At 35.3% G+C, this 25,489-nt stretch overlaps 1 protein-coding gene across 1 annotated transcript in view; it reads right to left on the bottom strand.

Annotated features, from left to right (window-relative positions):
* The window catches only part of Cdk5 (Cyclin-dependent kinase 5), a 174,664-nt gene that overhangs the window by 96,164 nt on the left and 53,011 nt on the right, over positions 1-25,489 (bottom strand). Inside the window, exons 3-4 of the mRNA XM_090402308.1 lie at positions 14,376-14,443; positions 5,939-6,056 (exon numbers count right to left, since the gene is read on the bottom strand). Coding sequence (XP_090258434.1) covers positions 5,939-6,056; positions 14,376-14,443 — 186 coding nt within the window. The remainder of the gene's footprint in view (positions 1-5,938; positions 6,057-14,375; positions 14,444-25,489) is intronic.

Below are 25,489 nucleotides of genomic sequence, written 5' to 3'. Positions count from 1 at the left end.
GCTGGCATTAGACTTGTTGACGACTTTCTGAGATGGTGTCCTCCCTGTGCACAGGCGAAGATTCTTGGCTTGAGGAGTATTTGCATGTGTGTCTTTTCCACTCGAAAATTCCTTCTCCTCGGACAATAGCTCCCGATGAAGAGTTGTCATCAGGTCTATGCGTTGCCTGGCAGACCGGCTCCTATCATCTTTTCTTTCAGGCCTCTGGCATGACTTCTCCTGAAGTCGCATCATCATCATCAAATTCCTGCCATGTACCCTCAAGGAGTGTACAGGATATGACAGTACTACATGAAAAAATTACATCATTACTAACTTCCTATCTACAATTTTCCTCCAAATCAGTCTGTTACTTGTCAAGACTCCAATATTATCAGATCTTATATTTCTATCGTTTAAGGCACTTTGTACCATATCAATCCACATATATCTTGGTCTTCCTCTGGGTCGTTTTCCTGCCAACCTGGCAGAGAACACTTGTTTTGCTAATCTTTCCTCTCCCATTCTATTTAAGTGACCATACCACCTGAGATTAGCTCTGCTAATGCATTCCTGGATGCTGACAATGTCAAGTTCTTTCCTAATATCCTCATTTTTAATATGATATTGCCATTGATGCCATCTGTTCACGCCTCTAATCTTTCTCAGGACTCTCATATCTGCGGTCTCTAGTCTTTGGTCAAGTGTTTTACTTCTGACCCAGCTCACAGATCCATAAGTTAAAACTGGTTTGAACACTGTCTTGTATACAGCTAATTTAGTGTTCTAATTATTTCTCTCTTATTCCATATGAATTTATTCAATTGACTTCCCACCATACCAGCTTTGCTGATTCTGTTGTCTATTTCTATATTTAATTTACCATCTTTAAAAATTGTGCCTAAGTAGCTGAAATGTTTTACTTGTTCCACAGGTTCTCCATTCATAACACAGTTGACATTTTCAATGATTCTGCCTATTTTCATTGTCTTTGTCTTTTTATTGCTGACCTTCATACCATATCTATTACAACAGCTATTCAGTTTAGTCAGAGAATCTTGCAGACTTGTAGCGGATTTATTTAGAAGTATAACATCATCCGCATAAAGCAGAGAGCTGACATTAACATCTCCAATTTTGATATCAGCTCTTTGATATCATTAACATCTCCAATTTTAATACCACTTTCCTTCATAATGTGATCCATATAGATAATGAATAACAGAGGGGATAATGTACATCCTTGTCTCACACCAGATTTAACATTAAACCATCTTCCTGTACTTCCTTCAATTCTAACTGCTGACTTACAACTCAAATAAAGACTAAGTATTACTTGATATAATGTCCCATTCACACCATATAACTGCAGAGTATTGAATAGCTTCTCTCTTGGCACCTTGACATATGCCTTTACCAAATCGACAAAACTTAAATACAGATCTTTGTTATATTCCCATGATTTCTCGACTATTTGTAGTAAAGTGAAGATCTGATCCTGACAGCCTCTATTTGGCCTGAATCCAGCTTGTTCTTCACCAAGCTTTTCTTCCACAATTCTTCTCAACCGTTTCTCAAGTATACTTGCATAGATCTTGCAAGGAACACTCAGTAGGGAAATACCTCTGTAATTCTCACATTCAGTTTTATTTCCCTTTTTATATATGGTACTATGAGAGCTCTACTCCAATCATCGGGAATTCGTCCCTCTGTCCAGGCTTTCTGAACTATGCAGTGCAGCCACTGTAAGACTTTTATACCATCATACTTCAGAGCATTTCTGGTCGAATATCATCGACTCCTGCTGCCTTTCCACATTTCAAGCCTTTGATGGCTTTTTCTACTTCAATTATGGATATGTATTCCTGACTGCATGCCTGGTCATTTATCACTGTGCTGTCATCACTGCTTGTTTCATTTAACAGCTTTTCAAAGTAATTACTCCATACTTCAAGGATATCTTTTTCTCCTGTTTTCATGTCACCTTTATCATCTCTAACTCCTTTTACAGCACTCTTTCCTCCATTCCAAAGCTTCTTCAACAACCTCCAGAATATTTTGCCACCTTCTTGATATTTATTTTCTATATTCTTGCCAAAGTCCTCCCATGACTTTTGTTTAGCTAGTTTTACACACTGTTTAGTTTTCTTACATCTGTCTCTGTATTCTGTAAGAGTAAAAGCTAACTTATTTGCCAGGAACTTTTGATATGCTTTCTTCTTTTCCTTCACTGCCTCTTTAATTTTCTGTGTCCACCAGGGAGTTCTGATTTTTTTATCCTTGCACACAACCTCACCACATGCCTCTCTGGCAGAATCAATCAATGTTTTCTTCAGAGTTTGCCACTGAATCTCCAAGGTTTGATTCCTGTTCTCAAACTCTTTCATTTTCTTTTCAATAATATTTCTGTATTTTAGTCTACAGTTAACATCTGAGAGCTGCTCAACTTTTATTCGCTTTAAAACTTTCTTACATGTTATTCTTTTCAATATGAAATTCAATTTTATCCTGCTCAAGGCTAAATAGTGATCACTTCCAATTTCAAATCCTCTGTACACTCTGGTGTCCTGCACCAGGGAGAAAACATCACTATCAACAATAACATAGTCAATGAGACTTTTCTTATTCCTAGCCTCTTCTCTCCATGTGAATTTGTGCACATTTTTATATTGGAACATGGTGTTAGTAATAACCAGTCCATGTCCTGAGCAGAAATCCAACAGATATTTGCCATTATTATTAGCTTTGCTCTTTTCTCCAAATTTTCCCAAAATATTTTTGTATGTCTCACAATCATTTCCTACTCTGCTATTTAGATCCCCAACAAGTACCAACTTTTCCTTTTTCATTGTGTCAGTTGCTTTTTCTAAAGCCTCAAAAAATTTCTCCACTTCTACCTTAGTAGAACCTTCTGTGGGATCATAGGCACAAATATGTCTCATTATCCAGTTCCCCATTCTTATATTTGCCCACATCACTCTACTTGACACTGACTGCCATTCAAGAAGATTAGCCTCGTATTTTGTGTTGAATACTATGGCTACTCCTTCTTTTCCTTGATTGTCATTTCCTGAATATAACATTTTGTATTTATTGCTCAGAAAGATCTCACCAGTTTTGGTCTTTTTTGTTTCAGTCACCCCTATTATGTCGATCTGGTACTTATCTAATTCCTCAGCTAGCTCCATTTCTTTGCCGTTCAGGCTTCTTACATTGATAGTACCGATCTTTAACTCTGGTGATGTAGAGTTGGGGTTTGTTTTCAGGTTTGTTCCAGTAGCTGACTTTTCGCAGTTTGCCCTGGATCTCTGGCGAAAACAACGGGGGCCTTGTTTAACCGGGAGACGCCCCAGCCAGCATGAAATTTTGTCATGTTGTACCATCATGTTTTTATTTTGGTTTAACCAATAAGAATACATTTTGGTTGGCTAAATCCCAAATTGCCAGCCCATCCTCGTTCGTTCAGTATCAAAGGAGATACCCAACAGGGTGCACCACGAGAAGGTGAGGATTGGACATTAGGTCAGAAGCCCTGGTCGGTTCTCCGCATTCCTTTAAAGGCTATGTGGAGGTCTCCTCTCAGTTATACAGCTTTGACCCTTAAGCACCCCTAAAACATGACCTTCCTTTAGTAAATGTATGCTGTTCCTTGCAGAATGTATGCAAGTTCTTAATAACTTCTCTAAAATTTTTCACCTGCATGCCCAGAAATACTGAAAGGTCTGGTCAGTAGGTAGACACATTGGTTTTTGTGCTACTCTTGTACAATGGAACTATGCCAATGGAAAGAATATAATACATTCTTTCCATTCCTGTAGGACCTTACTAAACTAAGACACAAGTTATACAAACATGTTATAGGCCTAGCCAATTCAGCTGAACATTCTATTAGAATACATAGTGATATTTCATCTGTCCCTATTTGCTGAATTGTTATGCAACAGTTCTTCAACCTCATTCTCATACTCCTCTATTTCTTCATCTAATGTGGTAGTAGCACTGTGTGTACCTGGTTGATTTTTCTTAGCAAAGTGAGTACTCACTTCTGACATAAGAGTACTCTCTGCATTCAGTACAGTTATTTTTCCATATTCATTCTTTCTTTTATTTGCAATGTAACAATGAAATTCTTTGGGACTGCCTTCAGCCTTCATAGCCAATTTCTTTTTATACTCTGATTTAGCTTTTTGCACTTAAATTTCCAGGACTGCATAACTCCTCCCATTCTTATTCAAACAATATTCCTTCCACATATCTTATGGACCTCTTGCTTAAGGTTGTTGCAAAGCAATTTTGCTCTCGCTATTTGTTCTTCAAACTCTAGGGATACATCCAGAACCTGGTAGTAAATAAATGGAACACACTGTAATAAGGAATCTCATGGACAGGGGAATAGCTGCAACTTTTAGAGCAGCAGGAAGCTGGATACATTGAATAAGAGTATGGCTGCCCATTAGGATAGAAACTCTGCAGTGGGCAAGACTATCCCCAGTTCTCTCCTTAAGAACAAAAATGAAATGTCCTAAAGTATGGTATTCACTAATGTTTCCTGCATACAGAAACAGAAGGGGTTGGTGTTGTTTATGCAGCAGAACCTTAATATCATATTTTGGAAGACACCACAAAAGTTCTACTATAAAAATTTGCCTATTCTTTTGACTCTGAAAACTAGTCTAATTTCTATGAAGTTGAGGACTAATCTTTGTCAGTCTTATATTTATAATATTTATTGATTTAGAGAAGTATGGATGACCAGTGTCCATCTCTTTCTCTGGAAAAATGTTTAATACATCATCTGATGTTTCAGAATCATTTGGTGAGTTTAATTAACTGGCGACAGATACAGAAGTATCTGTTTTTTTCTGTGAGAGTGTCTGGTGGTTTATCTTTCAGTGATATCTTTGTCCATAATTTTCTTCATAAGAGCATTCTCATCGAACGGGATCATTCCTGAAGTTGTTTCAAAGTGAGACTAGGATATGTGACTGATGCGCTCCACAGAGAAGCACACATGATCATATAGTTCAGGAGGTATGGTAAAATTATCAGAAGCACACATGATCATATAGTTCAGGAGGTATGGTAAAATTATCAGATAATGGAATAGTCATACAAGTTCGAGTTGCTGTTGATATTTTCTAAACTATCACCTTCTCAGCACAAGAGGATTTTAGGACAATGTGCTGGTGGTGGCTAGCTTCATAATATGATATATTTTGCTCACTCTGTTTATCTTTTGTATTTCTTTTTCATTCTTCCACTAAAGACATACATAGAAGTAGGCTGGAAGATCTCCCTGAACAGTTAACACATTTAGCTTTCTTGGCAGAGCAAGACTTATTACAATGTTCTTTAGTGCCACATTGGACATTGGCAGTTTAGGCATGTCCATATTTCTGACATCTCAGGGGATCAAGGATGTACAACTTAACAGGATAATTGAGACAGCCTGCTTTTATAGATGCTGAGGGGTTTTTGGGTGTATCAAAAAGTAAGGTGACCATTCCTATATATCAGAATGCACCTCACACCTGTCACTCTTTGATCTTTAAGCTCTGAACATATCTCCTCATCTGGAACATCAAGCAGATTCCACTGTGATATCATTCCTTGATAATGAGTTTAGTGTTTTATGAGATGTTACTGTAATTGGCATTCTGCCCATTGATGTTGCTCTCAGTAGTATTTCTGAGTGTTATTAACATGATGTTTCCACAAGGATATTACCACAATGAAGTTTCTTAACTGATTTGGGAGATCCTGCCAGTACAAACTCATTTGAATAAAGAAGGATGACATTTTCCTATTGGCTTTTTACCTGTTTTATTTATTGTTTTGGTGTGGTGCAATACTATTAAAAGGCAGTGTTATAGAGGATAGTTTGCTATAGTGAAAGTTAAGTGATATTTGCATATAAAATTTGAACATTAAAATGAGAAAAATCTTAAAATAACCAAACCTTTACTACATCAGGATCAATTTCTCCATTTAAACTGTCAAAGTATTTTTTCAAGTCTTGATCACAGTGTTCGAAAACAAGCGTCAATTTCTTTTCACTATGTAAAACATCATGTAATCTGTGGGGGAGAAAATTATAATTTCATTTATATGTTCAATACAATATATTTTATGATGATTACTTTTTAATAATTCAGAAAAAAGGCTCAAAAATATAAAAAATTAAAGGAAATTGCATTAATAATTTTTTTTTCAAAATGAATCATCATCATCTACTGAGTGTTCCTGGCAAGATCTATGCAAGTATACTTGAGAAACGGTTGAGAAGAATTGTGGAAGGAAAGCTTGGTGAAGAACAAGCTGGATTCAGGCCAAATAGTGGCTGTCAGGATCAGATCTTCACTTTACGACAAATAGTAGAGAAAGCATGGGAATATAACAAAGATCTATATTTAAGTTTTGTTGATCTGGAAAAGGCATATGACAAGGTGCCAAGAGAGAAGCTATTCAATACGCTACAGTTATATGGTGTCAATGGGGTATTATATCAAGCAATACTTAGTCTTCATTTGAGTTGTAAGTCAACAGTTAGAATTGAAGGAAGTACAGGAAGATGGTTTAATGTTAAATCTGGTGTGAGACAAGGATGTACATTAACCCCTCTGTTATTCATTATCTATATGGATCACATTATGAAGGAAAGTGGTATTAAACATGATATCAAAATTGGAGATGTTAATGTCAGCTCTTTGCTTTATGCGGATGATGTTATACTTCTAAATAAATCCGCTACAAGTCTGCAAGATTCTCTGACTAAATTGAATAGCTGTTGTAATAGATATGGTACGAAGGTCAGCAATAAAAAGACAAAGACAATGAAAATAGGCAGAATCATTGAAAATGTCAACTATGTTGTGAATGGCGAACCTGTGGAACAAGTTCGCCATTCACATTTCAGCTACTTAGGCACGATTTTTACTGAAGATGGTAAATTAAATATAGAAATAGACAACAGAATCAGCAAAGCTGGTATGGTAGGAAGTCAATTGAATAAATTCATATGGAATAAGAGAGAAATTAGTCGGAACACTAAATTAGTATACAAGACAGTGTTCAAACCAGTTTTAACTTATGGATCTGAGAGCTGGGTCAGAAGTAAAACACTTGACCAAAGACTAGAGACCGCAGATGAGTCCTGAGAAAGATTAGAGGTGTGAACAGATGGCATCAATGGCAATATCATATTAAAAACGAGGATATTAGGAAAGAACTTGACATTGTCAACATCCAGGAATGCGTTAGCAGAGCTAATCTCAGGTGGTATGGTCACTTAAACAGAATGGGCAAAGAAAGATTAGCAAAAAGTGTTCTCTGCCAGGTTGGCAGCAAAACGACCCAGAGGAAGACCAAGATATAGGTGGATTGATATGGTACAAAGTGCCTTAGATGATAGAAATATAAGATCTGATAATGTTGGAGTCTTGACTAGTAACAGACTGATTTGGAGGAAAATTGTAGATAGGAAGCTAGTAATGATGTAATTTTTTTCATGTAGTACTATCATATCCTGTACACCCCTTGAGGGTACATGGCAGGAATTTGATGATGATGATGATCATCATCATCAACACAAACCATGAACAAAGTGGTGTCCAATGAATCCTTCAGTATCTTCTTCCACCTTTTTTTTTTTGTCCAGTGAACAGTGTCGCAGTTTCTGTAACCCCATTCCACACCAGTCCTTTATTGTCATTTATCCATTATTTGTATGGTCTACCTTTTCTGTTTACACCATCCATAATACCAAACATGAATGTCTTTTTCTTCTGATCCTTGCTCATTCTGCAGCTGTATCCAAATAATTGCAGCTTCTTCCATTGTATAATCTTTTGCATTAAATTCTCCTTTGGTTGTATCTTCTGATAGAGCTCTTCATTTGTGATTTTCTGTACCCATCCTATTTTTAGAATCTTGTGTAACAATTTCTTTCAAATGTGAAAATTATTTTTCATGATTCTTTATTTATTACCCACATTTCAGATCCATACAGTACACCACTAAAGATGCATGTTTCTAGTACTCTTAATTTCATTTGCAGGCTGATCACTTTGTAATCAGCCTGCAGATGTTATCCATGGCCCTCAGATTTGTTTTTCCCTTTACAATCCTGATCTTTATTTCATTTCTCCGGTCCAAGTCATATGTCATTTTACTTCCCAAATATATGAATTATTCTATATTTTCTATGTCAATTGCATCCACTTGTATCTCTTGTTTCATGTTCTTCTCACCAAATACCATTGTCTTTGTTTTTTCCAAGTTCATAACAAGTTCAAATCTCTTCTCCTCCTCATTTAAGTTTCAATGTTTTTTGTAGTTCTCTTTCATCTTCTTCAATAATAGCAATGTCATCTGAGAATCTCAGATTGTTAATTCTCATCCCATGTACTGATATTCCTTTTGCTTCTTCCTTCATTTTGTCCATTGCTCTATCTAAATGCATGATGAAAACTGCTTGGTGATAGTGGGTACACCATGTCTAGTACCTCTGCTTATTCTAAACCATTTCCCCAAATCCTCACCTAAACACCTTATAAACATCTTTTAATATTTTTCTGTCAATTCCATAAGATTCTAGCACTGTTAATATCACTTTCTGGTTGATGCTGTCAAATGCCTTCAGAAAATCAACAAACAAGTATACGTGTTTTTGTTTTTTCTCCTACCTTTCTCTGCTATTAACTGCACTGTTAAAATCTGCTGAATTGTGCTTCTATCTTCTTAAAATCCTGCTTGCTTGTATGCTTCTACAAGCTTCTACAAGGTATGCTTCCAATTGTGTTCTCAATCTTTCTGTCAATCTTGTCTTCATCACCTTACCATGGTGATTTGTCAAAGCAACTGTTCTATAATTTTTAAATTCTAGCTTATTTCCATTCTTGTATAGTGTCACTAATATCGATTTCACCCACTCCTCTTGCATTTCCCTTTCTTCCATCTCAGCGTATGTCCGCTGAACGCAGCTTTATTAAAACAGTTGTATAAGTTGCTATAAGAAGTAATTGAGGCTGAAAATTAGCTAGTATATTTATTGAGAAGAATGTTAGACAATGACATTGATTGTAGCAGCTAGTAATTGCCTAGATTTTGTAAAGCAAGTTATTCAAGCATTGTGAATTGCAGGTCTAAATTGTAAGGTTACGATTTAAGTTTAAAAATAGGCATTAGAGAGAAATTGTTTAATATGTATCATATTGTATTGAGCTTAAAGGCTATTGCCTTATCTCTGACCAATGCACTGTCTCACAAAAGTAACCGAACCAGTGTGCTTAAATTAGAGAAATTGACACGATTTAAGGTATTATTTTAGAAAGTGTTATAAATAAACATTCTATAAGTGTTATAAATAAACAGCCGAGATATTGACAGAGAGATAATCAATTATTGCAATAATATAAATTACTACTAAACACAAAATATTAGAATATGAAATGCTATGACAGCCAAATATAGCTTTTCAATATTAATAGTTAACAACTGTTAACAATTGTTCCAAATTAATTAATTAGATACCAATAAATATATTAAACCATCTAGATCTAGTTTATCTTCTGGATTTTTTTTCCTGCTATTCTTGTGTCCAATGTCTGTTTTGCTAAACTCCAGACATTTCTGATTAAGTGATATTAGTTTTGTTTACCCATATTCTAAATGCCAAATTCTTTTCTCATCACTTCATTTATAATATGTTTATGCTTTTGATATCAACTACAGTAAAACCCCGAAGTTACGCGGTAGGTGGGACCAACAAAAAACGCGTAAGTCGAATTCGCTTAATTCAAGGTATAATTTTGCATGTAATTTATATATAAAAACATACAATTGGGATCAAAGGTTTCCAAAAACACTTATATTTTTTAAGAAATATAATCATAATTGTAGTTTTTCGTACATAAAAAAAGAAAGTTATTTCGATGTAGATGGTTTCATAAAATCTAATAGATTCATCTGATGGCATAATGTCTTTTACTTGTCACGCAAAATTTCTTCATAGCAAGCTAAATGATTTTTTTTATTCCTTGCCTTGTGGCTACAATTCGTTCCTCGTTAGAATCTATGTCCTCCAAAATCTATAAACCTTTCTTTTATGATTGTTCTTACTGTGAATTCCTGTAGATCAAACTTCTTTGCTAGCTCACAAATTTTCATTCCACCTTCAAAATCCTTAATAATGTTGAGTTTTGTTTCCAAAGTCAATGTTTTTTTTTCTTGCTAGCTGTAGAAGATTCAGACTTGCTTCTTTTGGATGACATTATTATCTTTTATGTGATAAAATTTTTATCAAGAACATAACATTAAACAATTGCAAGGTTTGTAGACTATAAAAATCGTGTATGAATGGAGACTGCGCAAAACACGTCAGTGCTTGTTCACAGCATGTGAGACACTGGCAAATGCAGCCGGCGCCTGAAAGATATGACTAGTGGTGAGGCGTGAAGTGGGACGGGAATACGTACATATAAGAAAACGCGTAACTCATATGTGATAAAATTTTTATCAAGAACATAACATTAAACAATTGCAAGGTTTGTAGACTATAAAAATTGTGTATGAATGGAGACTGCACGAAACATGTCAGTGCTTGTTCACAGCATGTGCAAAACTGGCGAATGCGGCCGGCGCCTGAAAGCTACGACTAGTGGTGAGGAGTGAAGCGGGACGGGAATACATACATATAAGAAACCACGTAACTCCGGATTCGCGTAAGTCGGGGTATGACTGTATTTTATATTAAATGAAAAGACATCAAAATTTTCACTAGATGCTAGAGTTCACAGAGGATATGAAATAAGCAGTGGCCACTTCCTTGTTAAAATAAAATTAGGATTACCACCTAAATGGCTACAAGTAACAAGAACAGAAAGAAAATTTTGAAACATTTGTTTATAAAACTAGACTATTGAATGACACAAATGTACAATAGCTATATGAACAAAGAATTAACCAATATCTAGATAAATAAAACAAAATGAAGAAATAGAAATAGAATGGCTTAATATAAAAACGATACTAAATGCAGCAGCAAATGAACGCTTAGGAAAGACCAAAAAATTCAATAAAAGAAATAATCAAAATGAAAAAAGAAGCCTATCACAAATGGTTAAGCAGTAAAAGATTAGAAGATGAAATAGAATATAAAAGAATAAGAGCCATAACTAAAAGAGAAGTCAGAAAAAGACAGAGAATCATGGAATAAATTTGTTTCTAATTCAGAACATGATTTATATAAAATAAGACCTAATGTATATAAGATTTTGAAATACTTAAATGCAGATACCAAAGAAAACATAAAATTAAACCCCGAATTGAAATTAGAAGAATTTCTAAATTACTACACAGAATTGTAGTAACCTCAAATATTTTAGACAAATATTTTAAAAAAGACAACTGACAAACAATTAACGAAAATGAAAAGGAAATAACTAAAGAAGAATTAGAAATCAGCCTGAAAGAAACAAGAAACGGAAAATCACCTGGAGAAGATAAGCTAGTTTCAGAACTAAATAAATACGCAGGAACAAGACTCAAAGAAAGACTTATTATTTTTAAATAAAATTTATTCAACTGGTATCCCCCCAATAGAATGGAAAAAAGCAATTGTGATTCCTATCTTTAAAAAAGGTAATAGAGATGACCCTAAAAACTATAGAGGTATCAGTATACTAAATTCCTGTTACAAAATATATAGCAGAATCTTAAATAGCAAACTAATGAAATATTCAGAAAACTTTATTTTAGAAGTACAGAATGGTTTTAGAAAAGGACAATCATATGTAGACCCAGCCTTCTGCCTAAAATTAATAATAGAGAAAAGAAGAGAATATAATTTAGAAACACATATTGCATTTATTGACTTTGAAAAAGGCATTTGACAAAGTTAAAAGAAACATATTATTTAACATATTAAAAGAAAGACAAATACCAAATAATATCCTAAAAGCTATCACAAGTATATATGAAAATAATCAAATACAAATAAGATTAAATCACGAGCTATCATATACGAGAGAGATAAACCAAGGGGTCCGACAGGGATATCCCCCTCTCAGCAACTTTTTTTAATATTTACTTAAATGAAATAAAAATTTACATCAAGGTATTAAACTTTCTTCTCCAGTGAACTTAAACACTCTCCTTTTTGCTGACGATCAAATAATAATTACAAATTCTGAAGATAACTTACAGAAAGATATTTTAGATCTAAATGAGATAGCCAAAGATTATGGTATGATAATATCAATAGAAAAATCAAAAACTATGGCCTTTAAAGGACAAGATCCAGCAAGAACTAAAATAGTAATAGATAACAAGATCTTAGAACAGGTGAATTCATTTAACTACCTAGGATGTATGATCACATATGAAAATGAAAAAGATATAAACCTAAAAATTGCAAAATATTTTAAAATAACAGGTGTAATTAACTCTAAAAATAAAACCAATTCATGTTAAACCACCCCGTATTTATGGATTACCAAAAATCCACAAAACTAATATCCATTACGCCCCATAGTCGATAGCATAGATAGTCCCACATACAAACTGGCCCGGCATTTAGCCAAGTCGCTTGCCCCCACCCCTCACTGGCAACTCCTCTACTTTTGTAAAAAATTCAGTCCATTTGAAAATTAAAAATCTTATCCTAAAAAATTCAGACATAATGGTTAGTTTTGATGTCACCTCTTTATTTACTAATGTACCACTTATAGACACTATTGATTTAATCAAGTTTAAATTTACCCCTCATATTTTTGAATTATTTAAATTTACCATGAATGCAGGTTATTTTACATGGGGAGGAAAATTCTACAAACAGATTAATGGTACTGCTATGGTTTCTGTTTTTATCTGTTTTGAATGTTTTTTTATGGTTGAACTGTGCTCGTATGCATTCTTCATTTTTTTCTATGTATTTTGAGGGTGGCTCTTATTGGACAGTGGTCTGGATGATTATCATAGTAGGCTTTTCCAATGACCAACATTTTTATCTATTCTTTTGCAATTTGTTAAATGAAATCAATTTCATTTCTAGTCTCTCCATGTGGGGATTACCAAGTCATCTTTTTCCAATTCTCTTTTTAAAAAACTACTCATAATGTAAAGCATTTCTGCTTCAACAAATTCTGCTAGGAGTTCGCCTCGTTCATTTCTTTCCCCTTTCCCCCATGATCCAATGTATTTTTCTTCAATAGATCGTGTACTGGTCTTTGCATTGAAATCCCCACACATTATAGCGTATGTTGCTTTTTTTTTTCTGTAATGTTTCTCATAGGTGTTCATAGAAGTTTTCTATTTCTTCTTTGTCAGCTGTTGAAATAGATCCATAGACTATTATTTTTATTGTTACTGATTCTCCTATTTTTAATTTTGGTGTTCCTAGTCGTTCAGAATGGACTGTGCAAGAAACAACATTTTTAGTTAGCTGTTCGTTTATGATGAAGCTAACTCCAGCCCTTGCAGTGTTACATGAAGCTCCCAGGAAAATCTGGTTGCCATTTTGCTGTTAATTCAGTGCTCCTTCGGGTTTCACAAATAGCAAGAACATCAAACTTTACATTTTGCAGTCCTTGAAACAGGAAATCAATATGGGAGTCAGAAGACAGAGTTCGAGTGTTAAAAGAACCAATAAATAGGGTCGAATTTCCGGTGGAGGTTTACCTCCCTCTGTGAGATTCTTAGTATCCCCTGCTCTTGCAGATTACTCACCACTACCTTGGTGGGATTACAAAGAGCTGCGCAGGACTGGGGGACTCTTTATTCTTCTACTTGCTGGCATCTTTACAGTGGTCTACAGCACTTCTCCTGACCATGGTTCTGAAGTGCACCTTTGGACCATGGCTCCTTATTCATTATTCAGAGATGCCCGCTTGGGCTTCCCTCATCTGTCACCTGAGGGATGTGCTTGGTAGGGGTATAAAAATAATAATAATAATAAAAATCGCAAATGAAAAGTTGTCATAAAGCAGCTGGAGTAGTTGTTATTAAACTATGACAAAGCATCTGAAATAGAAAATAAAATGATAAGATTAACACACTTGCAATAAGCTGGAGCAAACTGCCTCATGTTATACTTCACCTTGTGGCAGGTATGCCACAAATCAGGGTATGTGCTTCCATGGAAAACAAAAGTATGGAAGGGGAGGAAATATGTTTCAGGACATAATAGAAACCAATATTTAAGCAAAATTCTATATTTGGTATATTTAAACTAACTAATAATAACCAGTGTCTATATATATGAACAGTATTTATGTTTTTGTTTTATTTTATTTTATTTTTTGTTTTTAATTGACAATTAAAAAATTGACTGTAATGTTGTACAAAGTAACATCATGCAAATTAAAAAAAAAAAAAAAGATAACACAAAACAAACTTACCTTACTATATTTTTGTGCTTCAATTCTTTCAGGAGACATATTTCTCTAAGAGCTGAACTTGGAACACCCTACAAAGTAAGATTATATTAATAGGACATGACACTTATTAAAAAGTAATTAAAAATACAATGGCAGATTAATTTACAGTACAACCAAGTGAAAAAACTTTCAACATCTATCTCTATTCCAGAGTATTTTAGTTATAAGGTGTGACACCTTTTGACTACTTGTATATGGAAATATGACCTCTACACATTACTTCAACCTTGTATCACTTATGGGTCTGGCTCCCACTGATGACATCTTGGCAAGATAAGTACAGTACTTTGGTTTTCTTCAGTTGTTTTTCACCTTGATTTTATTTTGCTAGTGCTAGTGGTGTGGTTTTTTTTAAAGTAAATATTAACATTGCTGGTAATGCAGTTAATATCTGCATTATGGGATTACTTTTCGCAATATCACTGCTGCCATTTTATAGTAGCCCAAATAGAGTATTTGTTGGTGGTGTAGAATTATTTCTATATCACGGGATTATTTAATTCTCAGTCTTCCAAATGAAAGGTTTTTTTTTTATTTTTCTCATGCAATCAAATGCAGAGGTTTAGTCTTTCCTCCACCTGAGATAATGGTATCAATTCCTCCAAGGCTGTGAACTCTAGGCATGGAAATTCCAGGATGTGAAGAAGCAAGACAGATGACTAAGGTATTAAAAGAGAGCTGGTGCTAGTAAGATTTATCCTTTCACCCCATATCTATCTATGTTCACTGGGCATCTACAGATGCCGTATGGTCACTCCAATGCTCAGTGATGTGCCACACCAGGCCTCACCATTTAATCCTGTTGTTTGCTTTTCTGGAGGCCTCAACTCTATGGAGATCAGTCACTCCACACACCATCCATCCATTTCATTGATGGTCTACTCCTTCCTCTTTTTCCAGGAACTTTACCTTCTATTACTGTTCTGAAAAGTCCCCCTTTCCATACTTTCTGTGTCTAAAATATTTTAACTTTCTTCTGTCAATATCCTTAAGGAGCCTTAAAGTTCTACTGATCTTTTCTAACACCATTCATTTGTATCCCTTTCAGTATATGATATCCTCAACAGCCTTCTGTAACACCATATCTCAAAAGCAGATATCCGTTTCTTATCTGACTTCTTTAGGTTCCAAGTCCACATCCATAAGTCGCTGTTGGAAAAACAACTGCATCCCAAATCCTCAACTTTGTTCCCATGGAGATAGATCCATCTTTCCAGGTTTCTGACTGTTGTTTTAGCCATTCCTAACCTTCTTCCGATGTCTTCTGAACAGCAATTCTTCACATTAATAATGGATCCCAGTTACTGAAACTTGCTGACTTCAATTCTTTCTCCATTAAGGTACACTTGTTTCTCAAGAGCTTCCCTGTTTGTATTTCCTTTGAGATCCATAATCTTTGTCTTGCTAGGATTGAGTTGAAGTCCTCTGTTACTACTGATCTTGTTAACTTTGTCAAGAATTAGTCCTAGTAAAGGAGTACCGTATCATCAGCATACTTCATATTACTGATCAATCTACCTCCTATCGTAATTCCTGTCCTGAGCTCATCCAATGCTTCATGCATGATGTCATCTGCATATATACTAAACAAGTGAGGAGAAAGTAAACATCCTTGTCTAACCCCTTTTCCAACTTGAAGCCAGTCAGTCAATCCAACACCTGTTCTTACAGTGGCTATCAACCTGATAGTATGTTGAGGAAAACCCATTCTTTTCATTACTTCCCACAGTTTCACATGCTCAACACAGTCAAAAGCTTTAGAGTAGTCTAAGAAACATTACCAGAGGGAGTCTGAATTCTTTATATTTTTCTATGATCTGTCTAAGGCAAAGGATCTGATCTCTGGTGCCTTTACCTTTCCTAAAACCTGCTTGTTCCTCGGGCATCTCTGCCTCAACTTTGACCTCAATCCTATTTAGTATGATCTTCAATAAAATTTTGCTTGCATGAGATATTAAACTAATAGTTCTATAGTTCTTGCACACCTTTCATATCACCTTTCTTATGTAGTGGTAGTATGGGAACCGACTTCTTCCAGTCTCTAGGCTATGATCCTGTCTCCCATATTGTAATCAATCAATGAAACACTCTTATCCCTCCATCCCCTGTGGCCTTAATTAAATTCTGCCGGGATTTCATCTGCCCCGTATGGCAGAGGGAAATATTTAATTGTAGTTAAAGATGTGGAAATAAGTAACAAACTATTACAGGGTTTTACTTTCGTACTTTTGAAGGCAGCACAGTTATTCCTGTAATGGTGGGAAGCCAGTTTAAAACAGTAAAAAAATGAAAGATTTCCAATGGAATATATATAGAACAGTAATGAAATTCTTATACTGACATTCTCAAAATGGGATAAAATTAGTAACATACAAAAGGGTTTATCAGCTGAAGATCCAATCGGATTTTCTGGCGAGTTCACCTTCATAATGGATAAGAAGACACCCGTACCAAATTTTGTCAACATCAGTACAACCGAATTATGGTAAACTATACCGTGGTACAGATGCAGTGCCTGAGTTGTGGTTCATATGATCACTTGAGTGGCAATTGCCTCAAATCTAAATGTTTCAACAGCATGGAGATTGAACATATCGCTAATCAGGGTGTCAAACCCTGTCAGAAATGCAAAAGTTCTGAACACTGCATTAGCACCTATCATTTTATAACTTTTGCTGAAGGAGTAAGAGCACCAGTAGAGCCAATTAGAGCACCGTATACATTAGAGAGGCATAAAGAAGAGTTCCCGGATCTTCCAATTAAGTCTAGTAAAGACAGTGCTTTTAAACAAATTACACTTGGTAAAATCACAAAAAATGCACAACCAAATCAGACCTAAACTTCCTAAAATTCCACAACTTCAGAAGCCCAGTCAAATATGGATGGAACAACATCAGTTGAAATTACCAATAATGAACAACTGAACAGATACAAGACAAAATGCAAAGACATGAAACTATTTTACAAGGAGAAACTGGAGAAGAAATAGAAAAGCAAGTAAGACAACTGAAAGAGCTTAATATGCAAACAAGATTACCAAAAAGAAAAGATGAATTAATAAAAAAAATTGAGGATAAACAAAAAAGATTAAAAGATGTGTTTAAAAAATAGAACTACATCTAAAAGAAAAAGAAGTAATAAAAATGTAAAAATGAGAAGGCTGTGGATCATCAAATGAAGTTTCTTCAGGCTCAGAAGGGTTTATGGACTATGAAGAGCCATCTCATGCTAATAAAAGGAAAGCATGAGATAAAATTAAAGAAAAAATAATATAGTTGGCTGATTCAAAGTTTTCTCAGTACGATTATCGTCAACATGAAAAGAAAATAACTATCTTCCAAATCAAGAATGATAGGCATGAAACTGAAATAATGTACATAAACAATATACATAAAGCAGGCTACACAATTACTCCTTCACAGATTGAAAAACCTCATCAGGTTCATCTAAAATCTAGAAGTTAAAGACTTACCAGTGATACTTCACTAATCATATCATCTCCTTTCTGCATGATCTCATTAAATGTACAAGGATTCCCCAGGCAAATTAAACAAGAAACTATATGGAAACTTATGCTATGCCACAATATCAGGTTTTTGTTTCTCCAAGAAACATACTTCTGCAGATATAAAAACTTTAACAGATAGATATCCACTTCTTTCTTATTGGATCTTTGGAAGATTTAACAGGGCTGAAGTAGGAGTTCTTATTCTTGCCCCCCCCCCCTCTTGGATCATTCTGTAATATCCAAAGGGATGCAGAAAGGAGAACCTTGACAATAGACTGGAAATACTGTGGATGTGTAATAAGGTTTATAAATGTTTATGTTCCATCCAATGGAACAGTTGGACGAAAATTCTTCAAGGAATTGGAGCAGTATTTATACGGTACCCACTATATCATATCAGCTGGAGACTGGAACCGTATTGAAAACCCCACATTAGACAAAATAGGAAGACACCACAGGAGTGGAAAAGTGAAATATGAACATTTAAAAACATGTCTCAACTAGTCAACTAGCAGACATATGGAGGATTCGCAATCCTAATCTCCAAGCAAGTACATGAATCAAGGTATTGGTATGTGTCTACGAACCAGCTTCTTTATCGAATTTATCTCTTCTTTCCTTATAAACAGGTTAATTCAGATAAAACATCCTGACATCAACATGTCAGATCACAGTCCTGTTCTACTTAAATTTCACTGCATGGAACAAGTAGAGATCAGTTCTAAACCATGGCGACTTCCACCAAATTTTCTATCTTTTCAACCAAATTCCAGACCCTCTGGTTCAAATTGGAATAACGTTACCTGGAACTGGGATATGTGGTTAAAATTCAAATGAGCAGTAAAACAGAATATGATTGAATGGGGAAAGGAACAGGCTTTCCTCAAAAGAAAAAAGTTGAAAGACTTGTACAAAGAGAGAGAAGATGGTTTGTAACAAACCAACGCAATGGTATAGAATGTAGCAAAATCATCAGAAACATAGAGATAGAAGTGGAAAGGCAGAAACAAGTAGAAGAAAGAAATTTTAAAATAAGCACTCAGCAGACAGTCCTTCAGCTACATTCTTCAATAGACAATTCATTAAATTCTGCAAAGAAAGGATTATCATTCAAATCTGTGTTAATGTTGAAGACATGTCCACTGCTCAAAACATCCTTGACTCCTTTCAAAAACACTACAAAAATCTGTTTGAAGACATTAGCACTGTGGGAAATTATAACTCTTGGAACATTAATGGCTTTCCTGTAAATATCCAAGATGGGCTTGACAGACCCATTACAGCATCTTAAAGTTACCACAGCCTATAAAGAATGCTAGACAAGAAAATCCTTAGGACCTGATGAACTAGGGATAGAACTTTACTGTGAGGCCTGGGATTTTATTCTTCCATTTAGTTATACTGTTCAAGTCTTTTCTCTCATTAGGACACATACCAAGCGAATTTGTAGAAAGCCATACTGTCCTCATTCCAAAACCTAATAGAGAACACACCTTAATCAGTATCTCGAGATCTATTTCTCTATCTAATACTGACTTCAAGATATTTTTATGCATTATCAATAACAGGCTCAAAGTGGGAATAAGATACATAATTAAAAGCAGACAGGTGTATGGCATTCCAAGTCAAGCAGTAGAATTTAATCTGTTTCTGCTATGCGATCTACTCCACTTAGTTAATACAAAAAGCAGTCGACTATAGTGCTATCACTATACCTTACTCAAGCATTTGATAACGTCTGGCATCACTTTCCACACCCTCCAACAAATTGGTGTGGATAAAAAGCTGCTATCTATTATCAAAGGAACCTATGCCAATTCGACTACCTTCCTCCTAGTTAATGGGTTCCTGTCAGACCCAATCAAAATTCAAAAAGGAGTCAAGCAAGGTTGCCCTCTTAGTCCACTGCTCTTTGCATTGGTTCTTGAACCTTTCTTACAGGAAGTCGACAATAGACATGCTGTGCGAGGAATAACAGTTCCTTCAACTATGAAGGAAAATAAGGTATTAGCATATGTCAATGATGTAGTGTGCATTTTTTAAAGATAATGATTCAATATACATCTTTTTTGGTATTTTGGAAAAATTCAGCAAGATCAGTGGATTAACTACTAATGCAGACAAGACAAAATTAAGTTTTTGGAAAGTCGGATCTTAGAGACATTCCTTTTGGACTAACTCCTAAAAGAAAGAGAACCCCTTATTATACTTGGAATTCCCTTCTCCACTAACTCAATATTACCAGTTCAATAACTTATATACAAGAACATTAAAACCTTAGAAGACTGGAAAATAGGACCACTTTCCTTTTCCTCTAAAGTCATAGTACTCAAAACCATAATCTTCCCTGCTCAGTTGTGCATAATAAGAGCTGAAGAACAACAATTATATAGTAAGCCTGTGCAATTTTTTTTGGTTCAGCTGATACCAAGAAGTTAAAAAGGAATTTCTTCAACTATCAAAGAAGTATGGAGGATTTGGGCTTCCAGTCTTAAAATTCTGCTATTTAAGCAATACGCATCACACATGTGCAAACCTTCTTGTGTACTACTTGGGTTTTCATCTTCCCCAGTTTGGAATAAATTATTATAAAGGTCAAAAAAGTTGAGATTGTTCCTGAATACTACAACATTCTATGCTTAACTTTAAGACTGATAAAACTGGCATTGACATTCTTTCAGTTAAAAAAAGTAAAATTTAGTATAAATAAATCTTTAATCTCTTTTGCCGTAAACTTCCACAGTTGGATACTGTTAACAACACTTTGTTTCATAACTTATTGAAGTTCCAAGATATCTAAACAGGAGGGGGGGGGTCTTCCTTGGAGAATTGCATATGGTTGCCTTATAGTCAATACAATCAAATGGAGATATTTTAACATCAGAAATTGAATCTGTGACATCTGTTACAGATTGGAAACAGCTGAACATACATTCTACAGCTGCCATCTTGTCCTGCATATTTGGAATAGATGCAATGTGTTGGGCATTCCATTACTTACAACAGAATTGGTTATTTTTTTTGCAGTACTCACCACATGTCAGAATGGGAAGAGAATTCTGAGTTGTATAATTAGTGAATTAAAATACCACTTATGGAAGGTTAGAAGGAAACGTGGATTTGAAAACCAGTAATATTACATCCAAATGCTTTATAATATCTATTGTGGAAATTTTATTGTTCAGTCAGATGATTTTTGTATTTAGAAAGAAGCATTCTAGGAGATATAAAATTTTTGGCTCAGTGGTGTAGATCACGGACATTATGCAATATTCACTAGGAGGAGATATAATTTTGTCTATTTTTACTATGAGAGGTTTTTAAATGGTTCAATCTTCTTAACTCAATGTGGTCTTATGGTCAATTGCAAGGATGATTGGACAGCAATCCCAGGCAGAGAAAGCCAACTCAAGATGGTTAACTGACATAAGGATAATCACCTGGGTATCAGTCATCTTTGAGTTTTAATTTCAATTGGTCTTATGCTTGTTCATTTATATGAGATTGGCGAAAAAGGAAAACTGATAGCCTTTGGCTGAATGATGTTATAAAAGATCTGTGGAATTTTCTCAATCTCTCGTATTATGCACTGTCTTTTCTTTCTCCTAATACTATCAGGCTTTCTTGCATCTCTATACTAACTACTCTAGGCCTATGATGAGCACCCCTTTACTTTTTCATCTCAATAAAGGTTGAAACTGGCCCGAGTAGTGGCCCTTCCCATAATGCACAGCATTATATATACATGTCTGTAAGGATATGTGCATTGCATTATGGGATACTAAGGTAAAAGATGTGAAGTCATTAGTTTCTACATACAAGTAGCCCAGTCATGAATTAACTTCATGCACAAACTTCGTCTGCTAACACTTGGATAAAGGATTAAACCAAGAATATAATTTCTTGGCATCTTTAATTTATATTATTTCAACATAACACATTTCATATCACAAATCCATATTAAACTTTAGAAATTCAGTGGCAAGCCTTGAAGAAAACCCTGATTGATTCAGACAGAGAGGCATGTGGTGAGGTTGTCTGCAAGGATAGAAAAATCAGAACTCCATGGTGGACACAGGAAGTTAAAGAGGCAGTGAAGGAAAAGAAGAAAGCATATCAAAAGTTCCTGGCTAATAAGTCAGTTCATGTTCTTAGAGAATACAGAGACAAATGTAAGAAAGCTAAACACTGTGTAAAATTAACTAAACAAAAGTCACGGGAGGACTTTGGCAATATAGAAAATAAATATCAAGAAGGTGGCAAAATATTTTGGAGGTTATTGAAGAAGCTTAGAAATGGAGGAAAGAGTACTGTAAAAGGAGTTAGACATGATAAAGGTGACATGAAAATGGAAGAAAAAGATATCATTGAAGTATGGAGTAATTACTTCGAAACATTGCTAAATGAACAAGCAGTGATGACAGCACAGTGGTAAAAAACACTCAACAGGCATACAGTCAGGAATACATATCCATACTTGAAGTAGAAAAAGCCATCAAAGAATTAAAATGTGGAAAGGCAGCAGGAGTCGATGATATTCGACCAGAAATTCTGAAGTATGGTGGTATAAAAGTCTTGCAGTGGCTGCACTGCATAGTTCAGAAGGCCTGGACAGAGGGACGAATTCCCAATGATTGGAGTAGAGCTCTCATAGTATCCCATATATAAAAGGGGAAATAAAACTTGTGAGAATCACAGAGGTATTTCCTTACTGAGTGGTCCTGGTAAGATATATGCAAGTATACTTGAGAAACGGTTTTGAGAAGAATTGTAGAAGAAAAGCTTGGTAAAGAACAAGCTGGATTCAAGCCAAATAGAGGTTGTGAGGATCAGATCTTCACTTTACGACAAATAGTGGAGAAATCATGGGAATATAAAAAAGATCTCTATTTGAGTTTTGTAGATCTGGAAAAAGCATATGATAAGGTGCCAAGAGATAAGCTATTCAATACGCTACAGTTATATGGTGTGAATGGAGCATTATATTAATACTTAGTCTTTATTTGAGTTGTAAGTCAGCAGTTAGAATTGAAGGAAGTACAGGAAGATGGTTTAATGTTAAATCTGGTGTGAGACAAGGATGTACATTATCCCCTCTGTTATTCATTATCTATATGGATCACATTATGAAGGAAAGTGGTATTAAACATGACATCAAAATTGGAGATGTTAATCTCAGCTCTTTGCTTTATGCGGACGATGTTATACTTCTGAATAAATCCGCTACAAGTCTGCAAGATTCCCTGACTACATTGAATAACTGTTGTAATAGATATGGTATGAAGGTCAGCAATAAAAAGACAAAGACAATGAAAATAGGCAGAATCGTTGAAAATGTCAACTGCATTGTGAACGGAAAACCTGTGGAACAAGTAAAACATTTCACCTACTTAGGCACGATTTTTAGTGAAGATGGTAAATTAAATATGGAAATAGACAACAAAATCAATAAAATAGGAAGTCAACTGAATAAATTCATATGGAATAAGAGAGAAATTAGTCGGAACACTAAATTAGCTGTATACAAGACAGTGTTCAAACCAGTTTTAACTTATGGATCTGAGAGCTGGGTCAGAAGTAAAACACTTGACCAAAGACTAGAGACCGCAGATATGAGAGTCCTGAGAAAGATTAGAGGCATGAACAGATGGCATCAATGGCAATATCATATTAAAAATGAGGCATCCAGGAATGCGTTAGCAGAGCTAATCTCAGGTGGTATGGTCATTTAAACAGAATGGGCGAGGAAAGATTGGCAAAACAAGTGTTCTCTGCCAGGTTGGCAGGAAAACGACCCAGAGGAAGACCAAGATATAGGTGGTTTGATAGGGTACAAAGTGCCTTAGACGACAGAAATATAAGATCTGATAATATTCGTGTCTTGACAAGTAACAGACTGATCTGGAAGAAAATTGTAGATAGGAAGTTAGTAATGATGTAAATTTTTCATGTAGTACTATCATATCCTGTACACCCCTTGAGGGTACATGGCAGGAATTTGATGATGATGATGATGAAATCCATATCATCTGGTTGGTAACTAATGCTAAAAGTTAATGATATAAGAATATTTTTGAAATTTTCTTAATTATAGTCAGTTGCATTGCTAGGCTTTTGGTGCCCTAGCAAATTCATACTGATGCCTTCTTTTTTTTTTTTTTTTTGTGTGTGTGTGTGTGTGCAATTTCGAAAAGTGGTAAAGTATCACTGGTGTCCTATGCTAAAAGTTAATGATATAAGAATATTTTTGAAATTTTCTTAATTATAGTCAGTTGCATTGCTAGGCTTTTGGTGCCCTAGCAAATTCATACTGATGCCTTCTTTTTTTTTTTTTTTTTGTGTGTGTGTGTGTGTGCAATTTCGAAAAGTGGTAAGTATCACTGGTGTCCTTCTGACATCAGCACTCTTGGCAAAGGCCCTAGTGCCACAGTGTTCACACACCACTGGTTATAGTTAACTCTCATTTGGTTTAATGAAGCCGTTTGCTTGGAAAGACCAGGATTTGAATCCCATCTAGGATGCAAAGCAAAGAAGCTTTATTAAGTGTTTGCAATGAAAGGCGAGTCAGTTGTATGAAGTGACAGTTTTTTTTTTTCCCCTTGAAAACTCAGGTTTTTCAGCTGACAACCACAAACATGCCAGAAAAACATATGCAATTTACACATAAAAATATACAGGGTGTTCGGGATAAATTTGACATATTTATAATTAATTATATTTTTCCGTAAGTTACATGTATTAACACACACTTCTCTTCATTTAAAAGTTTGGACCCTTCTTCATTCATATACAAGATGTCAGAAAGGATGGATAGCTGGAACCCACCTGAATCATGGAAGAGAATAACTTGTATCATGATGATTCGTGCCCGCCATCAAAATAAGGATATTACGACTGCTGCCCAATGCTCCCTGAATACAGTAAAAACAATCAGGCATGAACTAGAGACTTGCAATGGTGACTACGAGGATGTAGCAAGAAGAAAGATCCCTAGCAGACGATCTGATTGCGTTCGTACAGCAGAATTCCTCGCAAATCTGCAGGAACAGGTGTTGAAGAACCCTGGCATTGGAATTCGGGCTTTGTTCATGGAGTTGCTAACTGTAGTCAAGCCCTGGATAACAAGGGTAGCCAATGGTAGGCCGTATGTATGGCAGCAGGATTCGGCCCCTTGCCACACCTCTGGGAAAAGTCAAAAATGGTTGTCTGAAAATTTCTACGACTTCACCAGTCCAAATGTTTGGCCTCCAAACTCCCCAGACCTTAACCCCATGGATTATTTTGTATGGGGCGAAGTTGAAAAAGACACCAATCGCACTTCCAGTAATACAAAAGCCCAGTTAATGGATAAAATTAAAACAGTTTTTGCGGCCCTTCCCAGGGAGACTGTAGCATCAGCTTGTTCGAGGTTCCGAAGCAGAATTGAAGCTGTGATCGATGCTAATGGTGGTTATTTTGAGTAAATCTTGTTGATAGTATTGTAATTAACTCTGCCTGTAATGTTTTTTTGTCAATTCATTAAATTTAATAGATACAAAGAAGATTTTCTTTTTCCTTACGAAACTGT

Source organism: Typopeltis vanoorti, chromosome 13 (assembly GCF_054136105.1).
Source record: "Typopeltis vanoorti isolate ZY-2024b chromosome 13, IOZ_Tvanoo_1.0, whole genome shotgun sequence".
Classification (NCBI taxonomy): domain Eukaryota; kingdom Metazoa; phylum Arthropoda; class Arachnida; order Uropygi; family Thelyphonidae; genus Typopeltis; species Typopeltis vanoorti.
This window is presented reverse-complemented; position numbering and strand designations above follow the sequence as displayed.